This window comes from Geotrypetes seraphini, chromosome 2, assembly GCF_902459505.1.
Source record: "Geotrypetes seraphini chromosome 2, aGeoSer1.1, whole genome shotgun sequence".
NCBI lineage: Eukaryota > Metazoa > Chordata > Amphibia > Gymnophiona > Dermophiidae > Geotrypetes > Geotrypetes seraphini.
Genome location: NC_047085.1, coordinates 428,858,668 through 428,878,858, shown reverse-complemented (window position 1 = coordinate 428,878,858; position 20,191 = coordinate 428,858,668). Strand labels below are relative to the sequence as shown.

General features: G+C 44.0%; 1 protein-coding gene across 3 annotated transcripts in view; it reads right to left on the bottom strand.

The window, feature by feature from the left end:
• The window catches only part of ADAM22 (ADAM metallopeptidase domain 22), a 486,564-nt gene that overhangs the window by 232,518 nt on the left and 233,855 nt on the right, over positions 1 to 20,191 (bottom strand). For all 3 annotated transcript variants that reach the window (XM_033931244.1, XM_033931245.1, XM_033931246.1), the window contains exon 8: positions 5,839 to 5,909. In XM_033931244.1, the coding sequence (XP_033787135.1) occupies positions 5,839 to 5,909 (71 nt within the window). The remainder of the gene's footprint in view (positions 1 to 5,838; positions 5,910 to 20,191) is intronic.

The window sequence follows — 20,191 nt, the reverse complement described above, 5'->3', positions numbered from 1 at the left end:
GCACCCCCTTGGGACGTAAACCCGGGGTGGGGCAGACCGCCCCCCCCCCACCCTGGTATGCCACTATCTGTACCTCACTCCCTCCCTATGACCAAAAATTCTCCTTTCTTCTATTCCCCGTGTACACAACCATTTCTTTCCCTCCCTTCCTCTCTCCAAAGTCCATGCCTTCTGTGTCCAAACACTCATTCCCTCCCCCACCTCAGCATCTCTTTCCCTCCCTTCCTCTCTCCCGTCCATTTCTTCTGTGTCCAAAAACACATTCCCTCCCCCACCTCAGCATCTCTTTCCCTCCCTTCCTCTCTCCCAAGTCCATTTCTTCTGTGTCTAAAAACGCATTCCCTCCCTTCCTCTCTCCCAAGTCCATTTCTTCTGTGTCCAAAAACCCATTCTCTCCCCCACCTCAGCATCTCTTTCCCTCCCTTCCTCTCTCCCAAGTTCATGCCTTGTGTCCAAAACGCACTCCCTCCCCCCTTTTGTGTTCCGCGTTTGCCTCCCAGCCCATCTTTGCAACTTTCTCAGCAAAACGAAGCTCAAGCCGCGAGGCTTGTCTTCTGCTTCCTGCCTGCCCTGCCGCGCACAAATAGCCGAACGGAAGTATTCTCCGACGTCAGCGCTGAAGTCGGAGAGCAGACTTTGCTTAAGCCCTCCCTCCGACGTCAGTGCTGACATCGGGGAACGCTTGCGATCGGCTATATGTTAGCTGCAGGGCAGGCAGGAACAGAAGACGAGCCTCGCGGCTCGAGATGTATTGAACTCCGCGGGTCCCCCGTCCAGCTCTCTCCTGTCCACGTGGGGCGGACCGCCCCTCTCCCTAGACTGGTGGTACTGCCCTGATGGCGGCCCTGACCGTACGGCACACCAGGCAACATCTCGCGGCACACTAGTGTGCCGCGGAACAGCGGTTGAAAAACACTGGTCTAGAGCAAATAGAGCATAAAGTAGGGTCTTTTAGGGATGATTCATCAAAATAAGTAAAATTTGAAATCCTCCTAGCCCGGATTCTATAAAGACGTACATGTAATTTTTCCACAAAGATCCAAAAATGGTGTGGGGCCATGGGAGGGGTATGGGAGGTTCATGGACGTTCCTAGAATTTGTATACATTGTGACAGTGTTACAGACTATGGTAAATCTGTGCCTAATTTAGGTGTATTTACACTAGGTTTCAATTGGTGTAAATCCTCATGCCGAATAATTGGGTGAAGATCCTGCCATTAAATACTATTCTCAGAGTGCCATTCACAGAATAGCATTTAGCACTTATTTTTGGTGCCCTCATATTAACACCCTCTCCAACTACTGTAGATGATGTCATATACCAGCATTTAGGCCCGGATTCTGTATAGGACACCTGGTCTCAGAAGCCGACGGGTGTCCCATATAGAATCGGGCCTAAGGCCGCCTAAAGTGAATCCGATTCTCTAACCGATGTGCATGTTACAGACGCCGGTTAGTGAATCGGGTTCTTGTAGATGCAGCTGCTAAGCTTATCGTGGCAAGGGATCTCCCTGCTGTGATAAGCTTAGCGGCCGTGGCTGCAGCTGTCAGTCCCCACCCCCCCCAAACGAACGCAGCAGGAGGGATGCCCAATCCCTCCTGATGGAACACCCCCTATAGATTGCCAGCAGGAGGGTGCCCAATCCCTCCTGCCGGAACATCCCCACCTACACCCACCCCGTAGATAGCGTGATCCTCCCTCTAACCTTTAAAGATGGCTGGCTGGATGGGCCTTTCCTCCATCCATCTGGCAGGCCCGCCTCCGTCGAAATGAGGCAGGCCTGCCCCTTCCTGGTGCATTGTGGGATGCACCAGGGAGGGGCCTAAGGCCCCACCCATAGGAGAAGCCTTAGGCACCTGGGCCAACTAGAATCTTCGGTAGACCAATATGCCTAAGGCCTCGCCCATTAGGGGGGCCTTAGGCATGAGCCAACCAGAATCTTCACTGGCCTAAATTGTATGTGTCTCCTGTTGGCCTAGGGATATACGTATGGCCACCTAGGTTTGCCTAAGGCTACTTCCGGGGCAAACCACGCTCACGCCTAGCTTTAGATTAGACAGCAGTAGGACACCCATCTTAACTTTTCTGCCCAAGGCCCATTTAGTCCAGGTTTTGCCACTGATGAGCTTACAAATTGCCAACCCAACCTCCATGCCTTTTACTTGACTTCTCAGTCCTTTTCCTTTCAATGTCAAATTTTTGTGAAATCATCCATAATTTGTCTCTTTATACAGCATCTTTCATATGTTGTTTCACAATTCTGGAATCAGTACTGGGAGAGCTAAAGCTTTCCACCTGATCAAATGCACACACAAATGGGACCAGCTAAAGCAACTCTCCAACTTCATCACAACTGCTAGAAAGAAGTATATCAGTTCGGTGTCCTGGCCAAATAAACAAAGACTTCACCTTGTAATGCCTGAAAGGCCAAACAACAATGTAAGCCTGAATAGAAAGACCATGAAGAATACTAAACAAAAGTTGCGCTAAAACTTACCTACAGAGATTAAAAATTAACCTTCCAGCAACCTTTTGAGCTACTTGTAAATGGCAGAGTAACCACAATGGCAGTTCTACGTAAAGCCCATTGCGATGATCTAAAAATGGGAGTACTGACATCTGCACTAACCTGAACATATCTGGTGGCAAAAGCAGTTGTAGCCACCACACAGTTCTCAACTTTGCATATAGAAAACATATAGATCAGTGTCTCTCAAACTTTCTTGAGCCGGGGCACACTAAAGGTAGTGGCTATGGCTTGAGGCACCCAGAAGTGCGAGGATGTCGCCATGATGACATCACGTGTATGCATGACATCATCATGTCGACGTCCACGCATGTGCAGAGGCCCTCCAGATTGGCCCTGAGTCGCCAGTAGGGGGTGCCAGCAGGGAAGAGGGCCAGAGAGAAGGAGAGACACTGGTGCCAGCTGATTGCCTACAGCAGTGTTTCTCAACTACTTCAAGCTAAGTACCCCCTAAGTCTAACAAATTTCAACTGAGTACCCCAACCACAGAACTCCCTAGGTCCACCCAAGCTCTGCCCCAGATCCCATCCCCTTTACTAATTGTAATGCAATTTTTTCCATTCATTTTTCATATATACACAATATACACAGCAGATATAAATTCTCAAAACTGACTCATTTCAATCACTATATTGAAAATAAAATCATTTTACCTACCAGCGATCCTCTGCAGGTTGCTGTAATTAGCTTTAAAGGTGAGACCGGGAGGCCAGGGGGGAAGCCGAAGGATGCTAGAGAGAAGGAGAAAACATGCAGGCCTTTGGCGAAACAGGCAGCGCTGGCACTGTACCGCATAGGGAAGTCAGCTGTGGTACACTTGGAATCTCAGAAGGCACACTAGTGTGCCCCAGCACACAGTTTGAGATACACTGATATATTGGCTCATTTTCAAAGCACTTAGACACACAAAGTGCCAGATTACTATTCTACTGTGTGTCTAAGTGTTTTTAAAATGAGCCCCATAGTATATGTCACCTAGCCTTCCACTGTTAATCTCTGATAGAAATATCATCCCAGATCTCTCATTTCCTTCAACAAACCAAGCCTCCATCACTGTAAATTAACTTGAGCTCTCTCTGCTCCCACATTTTCAAATTCATCCCAAGCAAACTTTCTATTTCTACATATTGAGGCCCAATTGATTACCCAGCAGCTACTGTTCAATAGCAATCAACTCTGCATTTGGCTTTGCTAAAGCAGCATTCTCATTTTACCCAGAGGGACAAATATCCCCATACAAAAATTCTTTCAAATCAATCTTACAATTAACATCCTCCCAAGGCCGCAGATAAAGGTTGAACAGAAGTGAGACTAGATATGACCCTTGAGGAACTTCACATGGGAATGTAGCACAGCCACTCCTTCAACTATTAACTACTTGGGCTCTTCACTCCCTCACAGAAGATTTAATCAGATCAAAAGCCTTCCTCATTATCCTCAAAATTAAAGAATAGCAGCTTCTGCTCAAAAAGACCAACACCATATCTAACTGTATCAGCAAATCCTACGAGACCTGGTCAATATTGTAACATATTTCATCTTGCAGAACTACAAGCATAGCCACTGTGCTGTCTCTCTTTCAAAGGCCCACTTGGATCTTTGCCAAGCCATTCACTTTTTCCACAAAATCTCACTTTTCTGAAAAGACGGTACCTGCTCCAACACTTTAACAAAAAATGGCAAATATGTTATTGGCCTATAATTCTAAGCTTGACTTTTTCAGCAGTGGATTGAAAATAACACACTGCTGCTTATTGGGGACTTTCCCTTCCAACTAGTGAACTATTTCTGCAACAAACTTCAAGGCACCCTCAGGAAACCTCTTCAAAATTCATACCAAAGAGGAGTCAAGCTGAAAGAAAGTAGCAAAGAAAGGGAAAAGGCTCCCAATGATCAGAGATTTGGCAGTGAAAAATAATCTCATGTCCTACCCCTCATTTCCTCCTTAGACCATTCATCCTCCTTGCCCAGTATCATTTCTATCCTCTATCCAAGTCTGTCCAAATTAGATTGTAAGCTCTTCTGAGCAGGGACCGTCCATTGAATGTTAAACATACAGCGCTGTGTATGCCTTTCAGTGCTACAGAAATGATAAACAATAGTAGTAAATCCCTTCCTCAAGTTCTGCATGCTCTTTACACAAAAAGTCTGTCATGACCATTTCCTCCAACAGAAATCTTCTGCACCCACACTTCTTCCCCCTCTCAACGACCTGTTAACCATTCCAGATAGCTCCTTAGTCCCATTTGGAGAGGCCTTAATCAAATTAGGAAAGCAAACTGTCTTCACTTGACAAATTTCCTCTTTTGCTATTAAAATTATTTATTTATTTATTCATTAAACTGTCTATTGCCTTTATATCAATACCCTCAATTTTTGTGGCCCTACTGGATGATACGTGACCATCCCTGATCCTTTTCCCTACAGGTGAAAGTATTCACCAGTGAGGGGAGGCCAATCTGCAGCCTAGGAAACATACCTGGATAACTCCTTAGAACTCATGAGTAAATCTCTTTGAAAAGTTCTCTCACTGTATTTTGTCTCACCAAAATACAGAGTCAATATTCAGCATGGTTTAAACAGAAAGGAGAGGCTTCTACCCAATTAAACCATGCTAAGCTAACCAACCGCCTAAATTCAGTAGTATTTTACTAGTTAGTACTGCAGGATATTGGATCTGACCACTCCCAGCACAATACAAGCAGTGCCAGGGTAGTATTGGTGCAGACCTGGAAGTTATGAGGGCATCAGTGGTATTCAGTGCCACAGAAAATGAATTTCTATCTTTGGTTAGATATATGGATAGGGCATTAAATATTGGTCGGCATCCACAAAACTTCCAGGTTGGCTAAAGACCTGGATAACCAGGTCTAATTTAGCCAGTGGCAGTCAGTGCTTTAAAAAAAAGCTGACCGCTGCCAAGTAAATATATTAGTAAGCATCAATTTTGTTGCCCAATAACTATATCTTCCTGGTATGTGTCTGAAATAATGTTTTCTTTTTACAGTATATGAATAATGTATTGATTTCACATTCTCATATTAATAAAAAATGTCAGAAATTAACTGTGAAACAATATAATTCATGTAATTTTACAAGTGCGTATATGTATATACACGTGTGTGTATATATATATATATATACACACACACAGTATATATCTATTGGGTTTTTTTTAAGGGATACCACTTCAACACAGAGGTAAAAGTGGAAATATAGAAATATGCTTTCAGACTCAACTTAAGCAGAAGGATGTAAAAACTTTTATACTGTCTCTCAGCTATCAATTAGTATACCATAGGCCACTTACCTGCCTTTTACTTCTTGTGTATCTTGGTTTAATGAGAAAGTTCTCTGATGTGTCATTCATTTGCCAAAATTCTAAAAGGAAGGCACAAATGACAAATTCTATGAATGTTTTATTTTTTCTATTCTGCTTGGAACTTGGAATTTCCAAGATGCTCCCCCAAGTATCTTTCCTACCTCTAGTCCTCTGCTTTCTTCTAGAATTGTTAAATCATCCTCTGTTTCCACTTGTAGGCAAGTAACTACTGATCCACCCTTCCCATAACTTTAAAAAATTCCACTGACTTACCACCTTGACCAACTAGGCTTTAGAATCTTCCACTCAATTGCTTCTATATACCTTTCACACCTTATCACTCAGTATTTTCCTTCCTGTATCCTGTGTGACCTGACTTTTTCATTCCCTACTCTTATTTCTGCCATTATTATCTGGAACATTCTACCTTCCTTCCTATACGTTATTCACACTTTATTTTCAAATCCTTATTGAAAATATATTTCTATTCTGATTCTTCTCCGTTATCTAAAAAAAAGTATTTCACAGTGTGGTATTCAACCCCTTCTTGAAGCCATCCTCTTTCTTATCATTCATGTTACCCTATTCTTAACATTATTTCAAGTATTTTCCACAATAACCAAGTTCTTTTGGAATAAAAAATATAAGACATAATTTATATAAATTACTAAAATATAGTGCCTAATTTTATGAGCTCCCCCCCTCCATACACTCTTAAGGGGTAGAGTCAAGAAAGAGCATCAAAAATTAGACATGAAGAATAAGGGCGCTAAGTGCCAATTCTAAAAATGGCAATTGCGCGCACATTTGATGTCTGTGCCAAACTTTAAGCATGAACCCCTTACACCATGTCAAAGGCTGGTGCAAATGACTGTGCCTAAAGTAGTATTTGCGCATGTAAGTGATTGTATTCTACTGCAAGACACGCCCCTGATCCACCCATGTACACACCTTCTTTGCAGTTATGCACATAACTACAAATTAACTCCACTTAGGGCTAATATTGATACTTAAGGCCAACTGGCACCTCATTTAACAATTAGGTTAGGTGCACAACTTGGCACTATACTAAAACTTGCACAACCAAATTTGCATGCTAGTCGGAAATTTGGACAGGCAACTTTATAGAATCCAGAAGTAAGAGAGTAATTTTGCACATAGAGCATATGAATAGAAATTAACTTTTATAGAATTTCCTTAGGGTTACAAGTGTAAATCTCTCTCTCTCTCTCTCTCTCTCTCTCTCTCTCTCTCTCTCTCTCTCTCTCTCTCTCTCTCTCTCTCTCTCTCTCTCTCTCTCTCTCTCTCTCTCTCTCTCTCTCTCTCTCTCTCTCTCTCTCTCTCTCTCTCTCTCTCTCTCTCTCTCTCTCTCTCTATATATATATATATATATATATATATATATATATATATATATATATATATATATATACACACCTTGTACACGCATAAATTACTTCAATGCGGTTAGAGGCATTCCTGGGATTGGGTTTGTGTAGGCTTTTAACGTATATTTGGTAAGAATATTTGATATATTGAACTAACCCCCTCCTTTACTAACGAGTAGCATGGGTTTTAGCGCCGGCAGCGGCAGTAACTGCTCCGACACTCATAGCATACAGCTGATGACACTTTGAGCTGTCTTAAAGATTGCTGGAATTTTTTGTTTTCTTTTTTCAGCTCCTCACCTGGTATTGTGTCATCAGCTATATATCCAATCACAGAAGGCTGGAAGTTAAGGGAGGAGTTAATTAATGCAGCCTACATCTCCTCCCTGGTATTATGTCATCAAAAGGGGAGGAGCAGTGCAGCCAGTTTAAACCCTGTCTGAGCGTCTCTGAATTGCAGTGCCATTTTTTCACAGTGGATGTGATTTGTGTGATTTTGAATTTGCAGTAGCGCAGTCCTGTTGGCAAGACCCCTGACACAGCTTTGAGAAGCGAAACAGGGACTCCCTGTTGGGTTTCAGGAAGGGACATCTGGAGCCTGTGTAGAGAGTAGAACCGGCAGAAAAATTGAATTTTGCTGGATCCCTGCAGAAGCTGTCTTCCTTTCTGTTTTTTTTATATTCAGTGCTGTGCAGTTCTGATTAGCAGCACATGCTGATTCTAAACGATCTTCTGGGATTAGACTTTGAGTGTGTACTAGCTGAGACTGTGCTTTCAGAGTAAAATTTGCTATACATTGAAGAGTTTAAGATACAGAAGTTTATTGTGGACCCGAGTGGTAGCACCTATTTTGGAGGTTTTTTTTAGACCCATGAAGCCATTTAACTGAGGTCTTTTTTTTCTCCAAATATTGTTTTTTAGAAAGGTGCTCCTCGGGTTGAATGAACATTGCTCCAGTTTGAATTTGTTTCACCTCATGGTTCTGTACACCAGATAGACTGAGATAAGTGTCTAGCATATTTTTTTTATATATATGTTGGTGAAACACCATATGCTTCTCAATTTTTCAAATAGTATGATTTCAATTACCCCAATACTGACTGGTTAAAAGTTACATCGGGGAGTGCTAGGAAGGTAAAATTCCTAGATGTCATAAATGATTGCTTCTTGCAGCAATTGGTCCGGGAACCAACAAGAGGGAGCTATTTTAGATTTGGTCCTTAGTGGAATGCAAGACATAGTACAGAAGTTAACTGTGTTGGGTCCGCTGGGAAACAGTGATCAAATTTGAGCTGATACCGGGAGTAATGTTGCAAAAGAAATCTACTGTAGGGGTGTTTAATTTTTGAAAAGGCGACTATGATAAAATGAGGAAAATGGTTAAAAAGAAGCTAAAAAGATCAGTTAGGACTGTAAACCAGGCGTGGATGTTATTTAAAAAAAACCATCGTGGAAGCTCAGACCAGATGTATTCCACATATCAACAAAGGTTTAAAGAAGAGGAAACGAGAGCCGGTGTGGTTAAAATGTGAAGTGAAAGAGGCTATTAGAGCCAAAATATATTCTTTAAAGAATGTAAAAAGGATCCGAATGAAGAAAATAAGAAGAAACACAAGTACTGGCAAGTTAGATGCAAAGCATTGATAAAGACAGCTAAGAAAGAATATGAAGAGAAACTTGTAAAAGAAGTAAAAACTCATAGCATTTTTTTTTAGGTACCTCAGAAGCAGAAATCCTGTGAGGGAATCTGTGGGACCGCTGGATGATCAAGGAGCAAAAGGGATGCTCAGGGAGGATATGGCTATAGAGGAAATATTGAATGAATTCTTTGCTTCGGTCTTTAAAGAAGAAGATGTAAGAGATCTACCTGAACTAGAAATAGTTTTCCAGGGTGATGATGTGGAGGAACTGAAAGAAATCTCAGTGAATCTGGAAGATGTACTAAGCCAAATCGACAAGTTAAAAAGTGATAAATCGCCAGGATCAGATGGTAAACATCCCAGGGTACTAAAAGAACTTAAACATGAAATTGCTGACCTGCTGTTAGTGATCTGTAACCTGTCACTAAAATCGTCTGTAGTACCTGAAGATTGGAGGGTGGCCAATGTTATGCCAATTTTTAAAAAGGCTCTAGGGGAGATCCGGGAAATTACAGACCGGTAAGCCTCACTTTAGTGCCGGGCAAAATGGTAGAACAATTCTAAAAAATAAAACTGTGGAACACGTAGACAAACATAATATAATGAGATGGAATCAGCATGGGTTCAGCTGAGGGAGTTCTTGCCTCACCAATTTGCTTGACTTCTTTGATGGTGTGAATAAACTTGTGGATAAAGGTGAGCTGGTTGATACAGTATATCTAGATTTTCAAAAAGCTTTTGATAAAGTTCCTCATGACAGACTCCTGAGAAAATTAAAGTGTCATGAGATAGGTGGCAAAGTTCAGTTGTGGATTAGGAATTGGTTATCAGATAGAAAACAGAGGGTAGGTTTAAATGGTCATTTTTCTCAATGGAGGAGAGTAAACAATGGAGTGCCGCAGGGGTCTGTACTGGCACTGGTGCTATTTAACTTATTTATAAATGATCTGGAAATTGGAACAAGTGAGGTGATTAAATTTGCAGATGACACTAAACTGTTCAAAGTTGTTAAAATGCATGCGGATTGTGAAAAATTGCAGGTGGACCTTAGGAAATTGGAAGACTGGGCATCCAAATGGCAGATGAAATTTAATGTGGACAAATACAAAGTGATGCACATTGGGAAGAATAACCTGAATCACAGATACCGGATGCTAGGGTCCACCTTGGGGATTAGCGCCGAAGGATCTGGGTATCATCGTAGAAGAATACGATGAAACCTTCTGCCCAATGTGTGGCGGTGGCCAAAAAAGCAAACAGGATGCTAGGAATTATTAAAAAAGGGATGGTTAACAAGACTAAGAATGTTATAATGCCTCTGTATCGTTCCATGCTGCGACCTCATCTGGAGTATTGCGTTCAATTCTGGTCTCCTTATCTCAATATATAGTGGCGCTAGAAAAGGTTCAAAGAAGAGCAATCAAGATGGTAAAGGGGATGGAACTCCTCTCGTATGAGTAAAGACTAAAATGGTTAGGGCTCTTCAGCTTGGAAAAGAGATGGCTGAGGGGAGATATGATTGAAGTCTACAAAATCCTGAGTGGAGTAGAACGGGTATAAGTGGATCGATTTTTCACTCTGTCAAAAATTACAAAGACTAGGGGACACTCGATGAAGTTACAGGGAAATACTTTTAAAACCAATTGGAGAAATATTTTTTTCACTCTAAGAACAGATAAGCTCTGGAACACGTTGCCAGAGGATGTGGTAAGAACGGATAGCGTAGCTGGTTTTAAGAAAGGTTTGGACAAGTTCCTGGAGCAAAAGTCCATAGTCTGTTATTGAGAAAGACATGGGGGAAGCCACTTCTTGCCCTGGATCGGTAGCATGGAATATTGCTACTCCTTGGGTTTTGGCCAGGTACTACTGACCTGGATTGGCCACCATGAGAATGGTCTACTAGGCTTGATGGACCATTGGTCTGACCCAGTAAAGCTATTCTTATGTTCTTATTCTCTAGCCCAAAGGCTAACGAAGTGGTGTCGATTTAGCTTTTGTAGGTAATTTTCTGTTCACGCAGACTTACAATCAAAGGGGCAATTCTATACATTGCGCCTACAAGTACATGCCCTTACATGCATCAAAGATTTCATGAAATTGACAGTTAAGTGCCTATATACACTAGGTTCTATGGCCTAAGTGCCATAGTGCTTAACAGCAAGGTGGGCCATACAAATCAGTGGAACATTGGTGGACCATGAGTATGTCTCCAGTTACAGGCTTAGTTTACAGAGTACTATATACTATACACATCACTTGGCGCACAAACTTACATAAGAGGGCATGCCTACACATGGGCACACCAAGGCCAACCTTATGCTACTATTCTATAATGAAATCTTGGTACCAAGATGCCATTATATAATGGTGCTAAATAAACAGAATGTATATCTGAGGCAGTAAAGGATTAAATGACTTGCCCAAGATCACAAGGAACATATGAGGGATTTGAACCAGTCCTCCCTAGAGCCCACCATTCAAACCATTAGGCTACTTTTTTACTTACACATGTAAGTGGCAGTCTATAAGATAGTGCCTGAGTGGTATAGGGATAGATTCAGTAAAGGGTGTATAAAGTTAGGTGCCAGGATATAATGTGCTAAACACAAATTCTATAACTGCAGTTCAAAGGGAAGGGCACAGGAGGGGGCTGGAGCTGGAGGGAAGGGAGGTGCTGGACCCATTAGAGGGGGCTGGAGACTGGCTGGAACTGAAGGGAGAGGAGAGAGGTGCTTGAGCTTTTGGGGAGGAGCTGGTGGGAAAGGAGAGATGTGCAAGACCCACAGGAGGGTGGGGGCTGGAACTGAAGGGAAGGGAATGGACTGAGATGCTGGAGCCTTTGGGGGGAGTCTGGAGCTGGAGGGAAGGTAGGTAGAGAAGAGCTGGAGCTGGGGGGAAGGGAGAAAGATGCAGGAACCATGGGAGGTACTTGTCCTGTTTGTCTGTTTGAGTAAATTATAAGCTCTATTGAGCAGGAACTGTCTCTTGACTGTTTTAATGTACAGTGTTGCACATGTCTATCAGCACTATAGAAATGATAGCAGTAGTAGGGAGGCTGGACAGAAAGGGAAGGGAGAGAGGTCCTGAAACCTTTGGTGGGGTCTGGAACTGGAGGGAATGGAGAGAGGAGCTGGAGCTGGGGGAAAGGGAAAAGGTGCTGGAACCATGGGAAGGGGGAGCTGGAACTGAAGGGAAGGATGCACTAGACCCACAGGAGGGGGTTGGAACTGAAGGGAAATGGGGAGAGTGGTATTGAATCCATGGGAGGGAGAGCTAGAACTGAAGGGAAGGGTAGGAGAGGTGCTGGACTCACAGCAGGGGGTGCTGAAACTGAAAGGAAAGGGGAGAGCTGCAGGACCCACAAGAGGGAGCTATGGAACTAGAGGGAAGGGAGAGGTGTGCTAGAGCTGGGGGAAGAGGGAGAGATGCTGCACCTGTGGGAAAGGGCCTGAAGGAAAGAGAAAGGAAAGAGAGATGCCAAACTAAGAGGATGAAGGAAAAGGGACTGAAATACTGAACACACAGCAGATGAAGAGATAAACAAGGAAGTATACAGAAACATAGGGGAAATAATGGACATGGAGAGGAGAGTAGGGATAGAAACACAAAGGGAGATGCTACAAGGAGATGGGACACAGACACAGAGGAGCAATGTCAGACATGGGAGGGGGTATATGGACACAGAGGAAATGTGTTAGACTTGGGGGGGAATAGGAGCACAGGAGAGAGATGCTGAACTTGAAGGGCATAGGGACACAAAGGAGTAATGCTGGACATAGAGGGAGGGGTTATGAACATAAGAGTGGTGATGATAAATGCAGGGAGATGGACATGGGGGAGATGCTGGACAGGGAAGCATAGTGGGAAAAAGAGAAGGGAAAAAGGTACTCAGAGATAGAAGATGGATGGTGAGCACAGAGAAAGAAGAAATGTCAAATGAGCAGGAGACCCTGGCAAGTGAGTTAAGAGAAGACAGAGGAAAACAGAGCCTGGAATCTACATGATTTGAAAAATAAAATGACCAAACAAAAGATAGAAAAAATAATTTTATTTTCTGTTTTATGATTAGAATATCTCCAATTTGAAATGTGTATCCTGCCAGTGCTGGTGTTAGATGTGGCTAGGGCCCAGGGCAGAAATATGTGAGGAGATTTCAAAACCCACTACCATATCGTGCTGCCCTCAGCTTCCAGCAGGCTTCTCTCTGGCCAGGGGGCAGTTGCCCTAACATCATCCCTGGCATGTGTGATCTTTATATTTTGCACCTTTAAAAGGAAATGGATCTTTCTATTTGTTTCCTTTTGTACTACATGAAAGGTGTGGCTTCTTGGGATTTTGGTTTAATTTATGTTTATCATTTTTAGTCAGCTATTATGTATTTGGTACTTGTGTTCTATGTGTGTGACCAAGGTATTGTGTTAGCATGAATTTTCTATGTAGCATTCAGTAGTAATTTGGCTTGTTCACGTCTCCCAATAGTGGAAGATTTATGAGGGGGAGGAGATGGGTTTTGTTAATCCTTGTTCTGAATTGTTTGTGATTTATAAAATGACAGCTGTACAGAATACTGTTTCTTTTTATACTTTAATAAAGTGATTTAAATATAACTGTTTGGCGCGTGTACAGATGGGATCAGATTGAGCTCGTGGGGAAGGGGGGACAGAGTGCACAAGGATGGAGCAGGGATGAGGACAGAGTTCATGGGGATGGGGACATGTCCCAATGTCATTCTTTATAAATCTCTACTATGTGCTGCAACAGCAGGAACCAGCTCAGTCTGACAGGGTTACTTCTTCTCTGCTGCTGGCGGAATGGAACAATTCAGCGCGGCCATTTCATCGCAGGATTGTTCATTGCAGCCGTGTTAAATCATTTCATGGGGCACTGTGGGAGAAAGATCTATCATAGCATTCCTATCCCTGGCCTAAAGATCTGCAAAATATAGCCCCTCCCCCCAAATGAGGCAATTGAGGCCTCATCCGCAAAATAGAAGGACAAAATTGGTCCATGTGGAGAGTTCCATGTGGAAGTTGTAGTTTGGGGGGGGGGGGGTGGCATTGCCCTCCCAAACAAAGCAATTGAGGCCCCATCTACAAAACAGGAGCTCCATGTGGGGGGTGTAGTTTAGGAGCCCCCCCCCCACAAACACACACACATATTTGAGGTGATTCAGGCCCCTCAGCTTTCCTTACCCGGTGCCCCATCCTCCAATTCTAGGACAATTCATCGTGGCCGATTCAGTGATGAAATGGCTGTAATAAATTGTCCTAGACCCACTGCTGACTAGTTCATTATTTGTGTGACCCTATCTCCTGGATAGCTCTTACAATCCTTTCTGTATCGTGATTGGCTTGGATCTTCTGTGTAGCTCTTGTGTTCCTGCTAGACAAAGAGATGGGGTCAGATGGTGTACATCCGAGGGTAAGAATAGCCATACTGGGTCAAACCAATGGTTCACCTAGCCCAGTATCCGGCCATCATGGTAGCCACTGCAGGTCACAAGTACCTGGCAAAAAAATAGTAGCAAAATTCCATGCTACCAATCTAGGGCAAAAAGACTATGGACTTTCTCCAGGAACTTGTCCAAACCTTTTTTAAAACCTACTATGTTAACCACTCTTATCACATCCTCTGGCAACTCATTCTAGAGCTTATCTATTCTCTGAATGAAAAAATATTTCCTCCTATTGATTTTAAAAGTACTTCCCTTTAACTACATTGAGTGTCCCCTGGTCTTTGTATTTTTTGATGGAGTAAAAAATTGATCCACTTGTACCCGTTCTACATGACTCAGGATTTGTAGACTTCAATCTTATCTCCCTTCACCCCTCTCTTTTCCAAGCTGGAGAAACTTAACCTCTTTAAATAGTCTTTCCTCATAGGAGAGGAGTTCCATCCCCTTTATCATCTTGGTTGCTCTTTTCAAGGTGAGGTCGCACCATGGAGAAATACAGAATTATAATATTTTTAGTCTTGTTTACCATCCCTTTTCTAATTCTTAGCATCTTGTTTGCTTTTTTGGTCACCGCCACACATTGGGATGAAGGTTTCAGCATACTATGTACAATGACACCACATATCTGGCAACTATGATTTAGGTTATTCTTCCCAATGTGCATCACTTTGCATTTGTCCACATTAAATACTGAAGGAACTTAGGGAAGTTCTGGCAGCACCACTGGCTGACTTTTTCAATGCTTCTCTGGAGTCGGGATTGATACCAGAGGACTGGAGAAGGGCGGAAGTGGTCCCTTTCCATAAAAGTGGAAGTAAGGAAAAAGTAGGAAAATACAGGCCTGTAAATCTGACTTCTGTGGTAAGTAAATTAATGGAAACACTGTCAAAACAGAGAATAGTGAATCCAGTGGATTATAGCAGTGTTTCTCAATAAGCGGTACGCGTACCCTTATGGTATGTGAGCCGCTTGTTGGGGGTATGCAGTAGCACTGCCTGATTCAATTGAATGGATCCGATCGTTCCCCCCCCAAGTCAGCGGCAGGCAGCTTGTTGGAATTGCTGCTGAAAACCGCAACAAGATTCAATGATGATTTGCTGCCCCCCCCCCCCGCCCCGCTCCCGCCCCTGATTTAATGCTAATTCGGCTCGCCTCAGACTCCAACCTAAAGCAGCAACAGTAAACAGGCTGCTCTTGGCCTGCCCGCTGGGGCTTTTCCTCTGCTACATCGCTGATGACATCACTGATGACGTGGCAGAGGGATGCCCTGGTGGGCAGGCCAGGAGCAGCCTGTTTACCGCTTCTACTTTAGGTTGGAGTTGGAGCCAAGACTAATCAGCATCGAATCAGGGGTGAGGGGAGCGAATCATCATTGAATCTTGTCACGGTATCAGCAGCAATTCCCAAATGCTGCCTGCCGCTGACTTAGAAGTCTCTCTGCGGCAGAGGGGAGACTTTTGGGTTAGCGGCAGGTAGCACGTGAGAGTCACTGCCGATACCACGATCCAAAGAAGGAAGCCTTGGAGTACAGGGAAGGAGAGAAAGGATATCTGATGGCACAGGGGGAGGGAAGAGGTAAGAGGAAGAAAATTTGGTGGCAGAAACGGTGATCAAAATGTGTCAGTTTTGAGAATATATATTTGTCCATATCTTGCACTATATTTGTCTATTTTTCTATAGTTGTTACTGAGGTAACATTGCATATTTTAAAGTCATCTGCCTTGACCTCTTTGAATAAAAACCCGAATATAAATGATGATTAACATTTTCTCTGCGAACAGTTTTTTTGTGTTTTTTTAATTTTTCTGCGAACAGTTTAATTGTGTTTTTTGTGTTTTTTTAATTTTGTGGTTACTGTTATGTATTAATAAGATTATATTGTGTGTATATGAAAAATGGATGGAAAAAATTGCATTACAATTAGTACTATTATTATGGGGGTGGAATCAGGGGCGGAGCTTGGGTGGGTCTGGGGTGGAGCTTGGGTGGGGGTACTCAGTTGATATTTGTTGATATTTAGGGGGTACTTGGCTTGAAGAAGTTGAGAAACACTGGATAACAGGACCTGAGGCAACATGGATTCACTACAGGCAGGTCTTGTCAGACAAGTCTGATCAATTTCTTTGACTGGGTGACCAGAGAATTGGATAGAGGGAGTGCACTAGATGTGGTGCATTTAGATTTCAGCAAAGCCTTTGACAGTGTTCCACACAGGCTTCTAATAAATAAACTGAGTGTCTTTGGTATAGGTTCCAGACTGAGTCAGAAACTGGTTGAGTGAAGGTGACAGAGAGAAGTGGTCAATGGAGATCATTCTGAGGAAAAGGGCAATGGACTGCAAACTGCAAGTTTGGCATCTATGTGTTAGTGCTATGTAAAGTGTTTAGTATTGTAACTGCTGCATTATGCACATAAGTCTCCCACCTCCATGCTTCCTTAGAAGAACAGGAAGTCATTTGCTATTTAGAGTTGAGCCATCTTATCTTTGGTTTCCATCCTCTATACCTCTCTCCTTTTTTTAAAATTCCATCACCATTTTTGCCTACACTGCCCATGGCTAAGAGTTGCTTCTCAGAGGAGCCTCCAAAACATCCCAAGTTTATTCTGGGGGCACAATAGTGTCACAGTAGTGGGCAATAGTGTCACTAAGCCATTAGGTTGGCCAATATTCTGCAGTTTGTAAACATACACAGAACAAGCAGTCATATTTCTTTATTTTGCTATTCACCCTGTCCTGACAAATACCACCCAAGATGGGTTACATTTAAACATATAAAATAAAAATAACCTGAACCCCAAAACACAACAGTATCAGCAAAACACAAAGACAATTTGAAAGTTAGCAGCAGAAAAATATCCCACAAAAGCACGTAGCAGTCAGTAAAACACAATTTTTTAACACCCTCCTAAATAGCATCAAACCCTCTAGTTGCTATAGCTGGTAATGGTAATTTAATCTACCATATTATGGTAACTCGAGAAAAGGTACTACCTCCCCACAATCATCTGAAGGGGAAGAGCCATTCATTATTTTTTTTTCCTTGGGAACACAGGGAGCAGACAGAAATAAAATGCTAATTGCTCCTTTTAATAAACAGGTCTCATATTATGCAAACCCTCAAAGGGCATTTCAGGACCTTAAAATAAACATGTTAAGCCAATGGTAACTCGTAGAAAGACCACAAAAAAGAGGAAATGTGGTCTCTATGGCCTATCCTGCCCTGTATAAGAATTTGGATCCAGCATTCTGGATTCATTGCAATCATTTTGTGCTTCTTACTGAAGATAATACGAGTATATTCAAGGCAGTCTGATGTGCCATGACAACAGGAAATAGACAACAGAAGATTGGATTGTAGCTGCACTGTTCTTAATTACACATTGAACGCTGAGCACATGTACAACGTATGACAACAGCAAAGTCAGGTAAAGATAGGCAGAGCAAAAAATATAGATGAATCTTTCTTCACTGGTACAGACAATAGGAACCATATTTGACCACATTCACTCAGCAAAATGTATATTGTTACTGAGTCATTATTTTGAAATCTTTAATCTTATTTTCCTGCAAATTTGAAAACAGGTATATAGAATATAATGTCATTACGGACTGTAAGGGCCATCCTGCTGCAACAGAAAGAGTTACTTCAGCATCAGGCTTTATATTCAAGGATCTTCTGTGCCTGAACCATATTGTCATGAATTATATTACTGTTTTGACCTTCACCACTCTAGTGAGGAGATGTTCTATGTATCCACTCCCTTTCTGTAAAGAAATGCTTTCTTTGTTCCTTTTAGTCTCATATCATGACCTCGTATTTATTCAATTTGATAGTCCATTTAATTATAATATTATAACAGGGTGCCTAGACTGTAAAAGCGTGTGTCATATGTTCTACCTGTTTTATAAAGACAACATGTCTGTGCCTAGGGGCCTTTATAAAATTACTAGTGTTTAAGCCCGTTACATTAACGGGTGCTAGTAGAGCCTCCTTCCCTCACATGTGCCCTATTTTCAGCCCCAGCTCCAAACCCATTTTTACGCCCCTCCCTTCCACCACGGTCCAACAGCACCTCTTCCCTGCGCCCCCGGTCAGCAGCACCTCTTCCCTGCTCTCCCGGTCAGCAGCACCTCTTCCCTGCTCCCCCAGTCAGCAGCACCTCTTCCCTGCTTCCCTGGTCAGCAGCACCTCTTTCCTGCTCCCCCGGTTCCTCTTCCCTGCTTCCCCAGTCAGCAGCATCTCTTCCCTGCTCCCCCGGTCCGTCTTCCCTGCTTCTCCAGTCAGCAGCACATCTTCCCTACTCCCCCGGTCCCTCTTCCCTGCTCCACCGGTCAGCAGTACCTCTTCCATGCTCCCCTGGTCAGCGGGACCTCTTCCCTGCTCCCCCGGTCCCTCTTCCCTGATCCCCCGGTCAGCAGCACATCTTCCCTGCTCCCCCGATCCCTCTTCCCTGCTCCCCCGGTCAGCAGCACCTCTTCCATGCTCCCCTGGTCAGCAGCACCTCTTCCCTGCTCCCCTGGTCCCTCTTCCCTGATCCCCCGCTCAGCAGCACACCTTCCCTGCTCCCCCGGTCAGCAGCACCTCTTCCATGCTCCCCTGGTCAGCAGCACCTCTTCCCTGCTCCCCTGGTCCCTCTTCCCTGATCCCCCGCTCAGCAGCACATCTTCCCTGCTCCCCCGGTCCCTCTTCCCTGCTCCCCCGGTCAGCAGTACCTCTTCCATGCTCCCCTGGTCAGCGGGACCTCTTCCCTGCTCCCCTGGTCAGCAGCAACTCTTCACAAATCTCTTGCCTGTAGCAGCGGCCGCAGCACTCTACACACGCTGCTTCAAGGCCTTCAACTGCCCTGATTTGATTTGCCGCATCTCTGATGATGTCATCAGGGACGCGGTGGAGTAATCAGGGCAGTTGAAGGCAGCGAAGCAGCGTGTGTAGAGTACTGCGGCCGCTGCTAGAGGCGATAGGTTTGTGGGGACCGCGTGAAGGGGGGGCGGCAAGGGAGTAAGGGTAGCGGTCAGACCGCGTGAAGGGGTTCGTGTGCGCCGGGGGGATGGGGGCGACGACGACGATCTGGCTTACACGGAAACCGACTCCTCCTGTGGTCCGCGGGAAGAGAAGGGTGGGGTGGCAAAGGACTTGGGTCCCGGCGGCGGGGTCAGTTTTTCAGTTCGTCCCGGGGGGGGGGGGGAGGAGGCGGTCTTTGTACCCCAGTCCAGGCTTGTGGAGGCGATCGTCGGCTGGCTGGGAGAAGGCTTGTGGAGGCGATCGTCAGCGTGTGAAGAAACTTCCGTATTGTGAGGTGGCTGTGACGTAAAATCCGCGCATGCACACTCGTGTTTTCGCGACGGATCAGGGAACATGTTTTTTTTAGTGCGCATGCGCGGCCTATTATTTTATTATATTAGATTACAGGGTAGATGCAATTGTGTGTGGTTATGTGCCAGAAAGAATAGGTGCATATAAGTAGTCACTATGATGCTCATTTTCAAAGCAGATGGACACCTCAAAATGCCTAAAAAATTGTTCATCTGCTAAGAATGTCCAAATCCTAATTTTGGAAAGACAGAATTTGGATGCGTCATACTTTAGTTCATCTAGGGTATCAGATTTCCTCTTTAAAAAAAAGAGAGGACACCTGGCCCCACCCTGCTCCGCTCCCACTCCCGCCCTGCTCTGCTTCCAGCCCTGCCCTCAGCCCTGCCTCCACATGAACCACATGTCTCCTTTCCCAAGCTTGGGCCTGTGTCTGCATATCCTCTGCCCATGTGCAGATGTGTGGCAGCCAGTCAGATGCCCTGAAATTTTCCCTCTGCTGTGAGCCATCCAGGTAGAAAACAGGATGTTCCCTCAGAGGGGGGC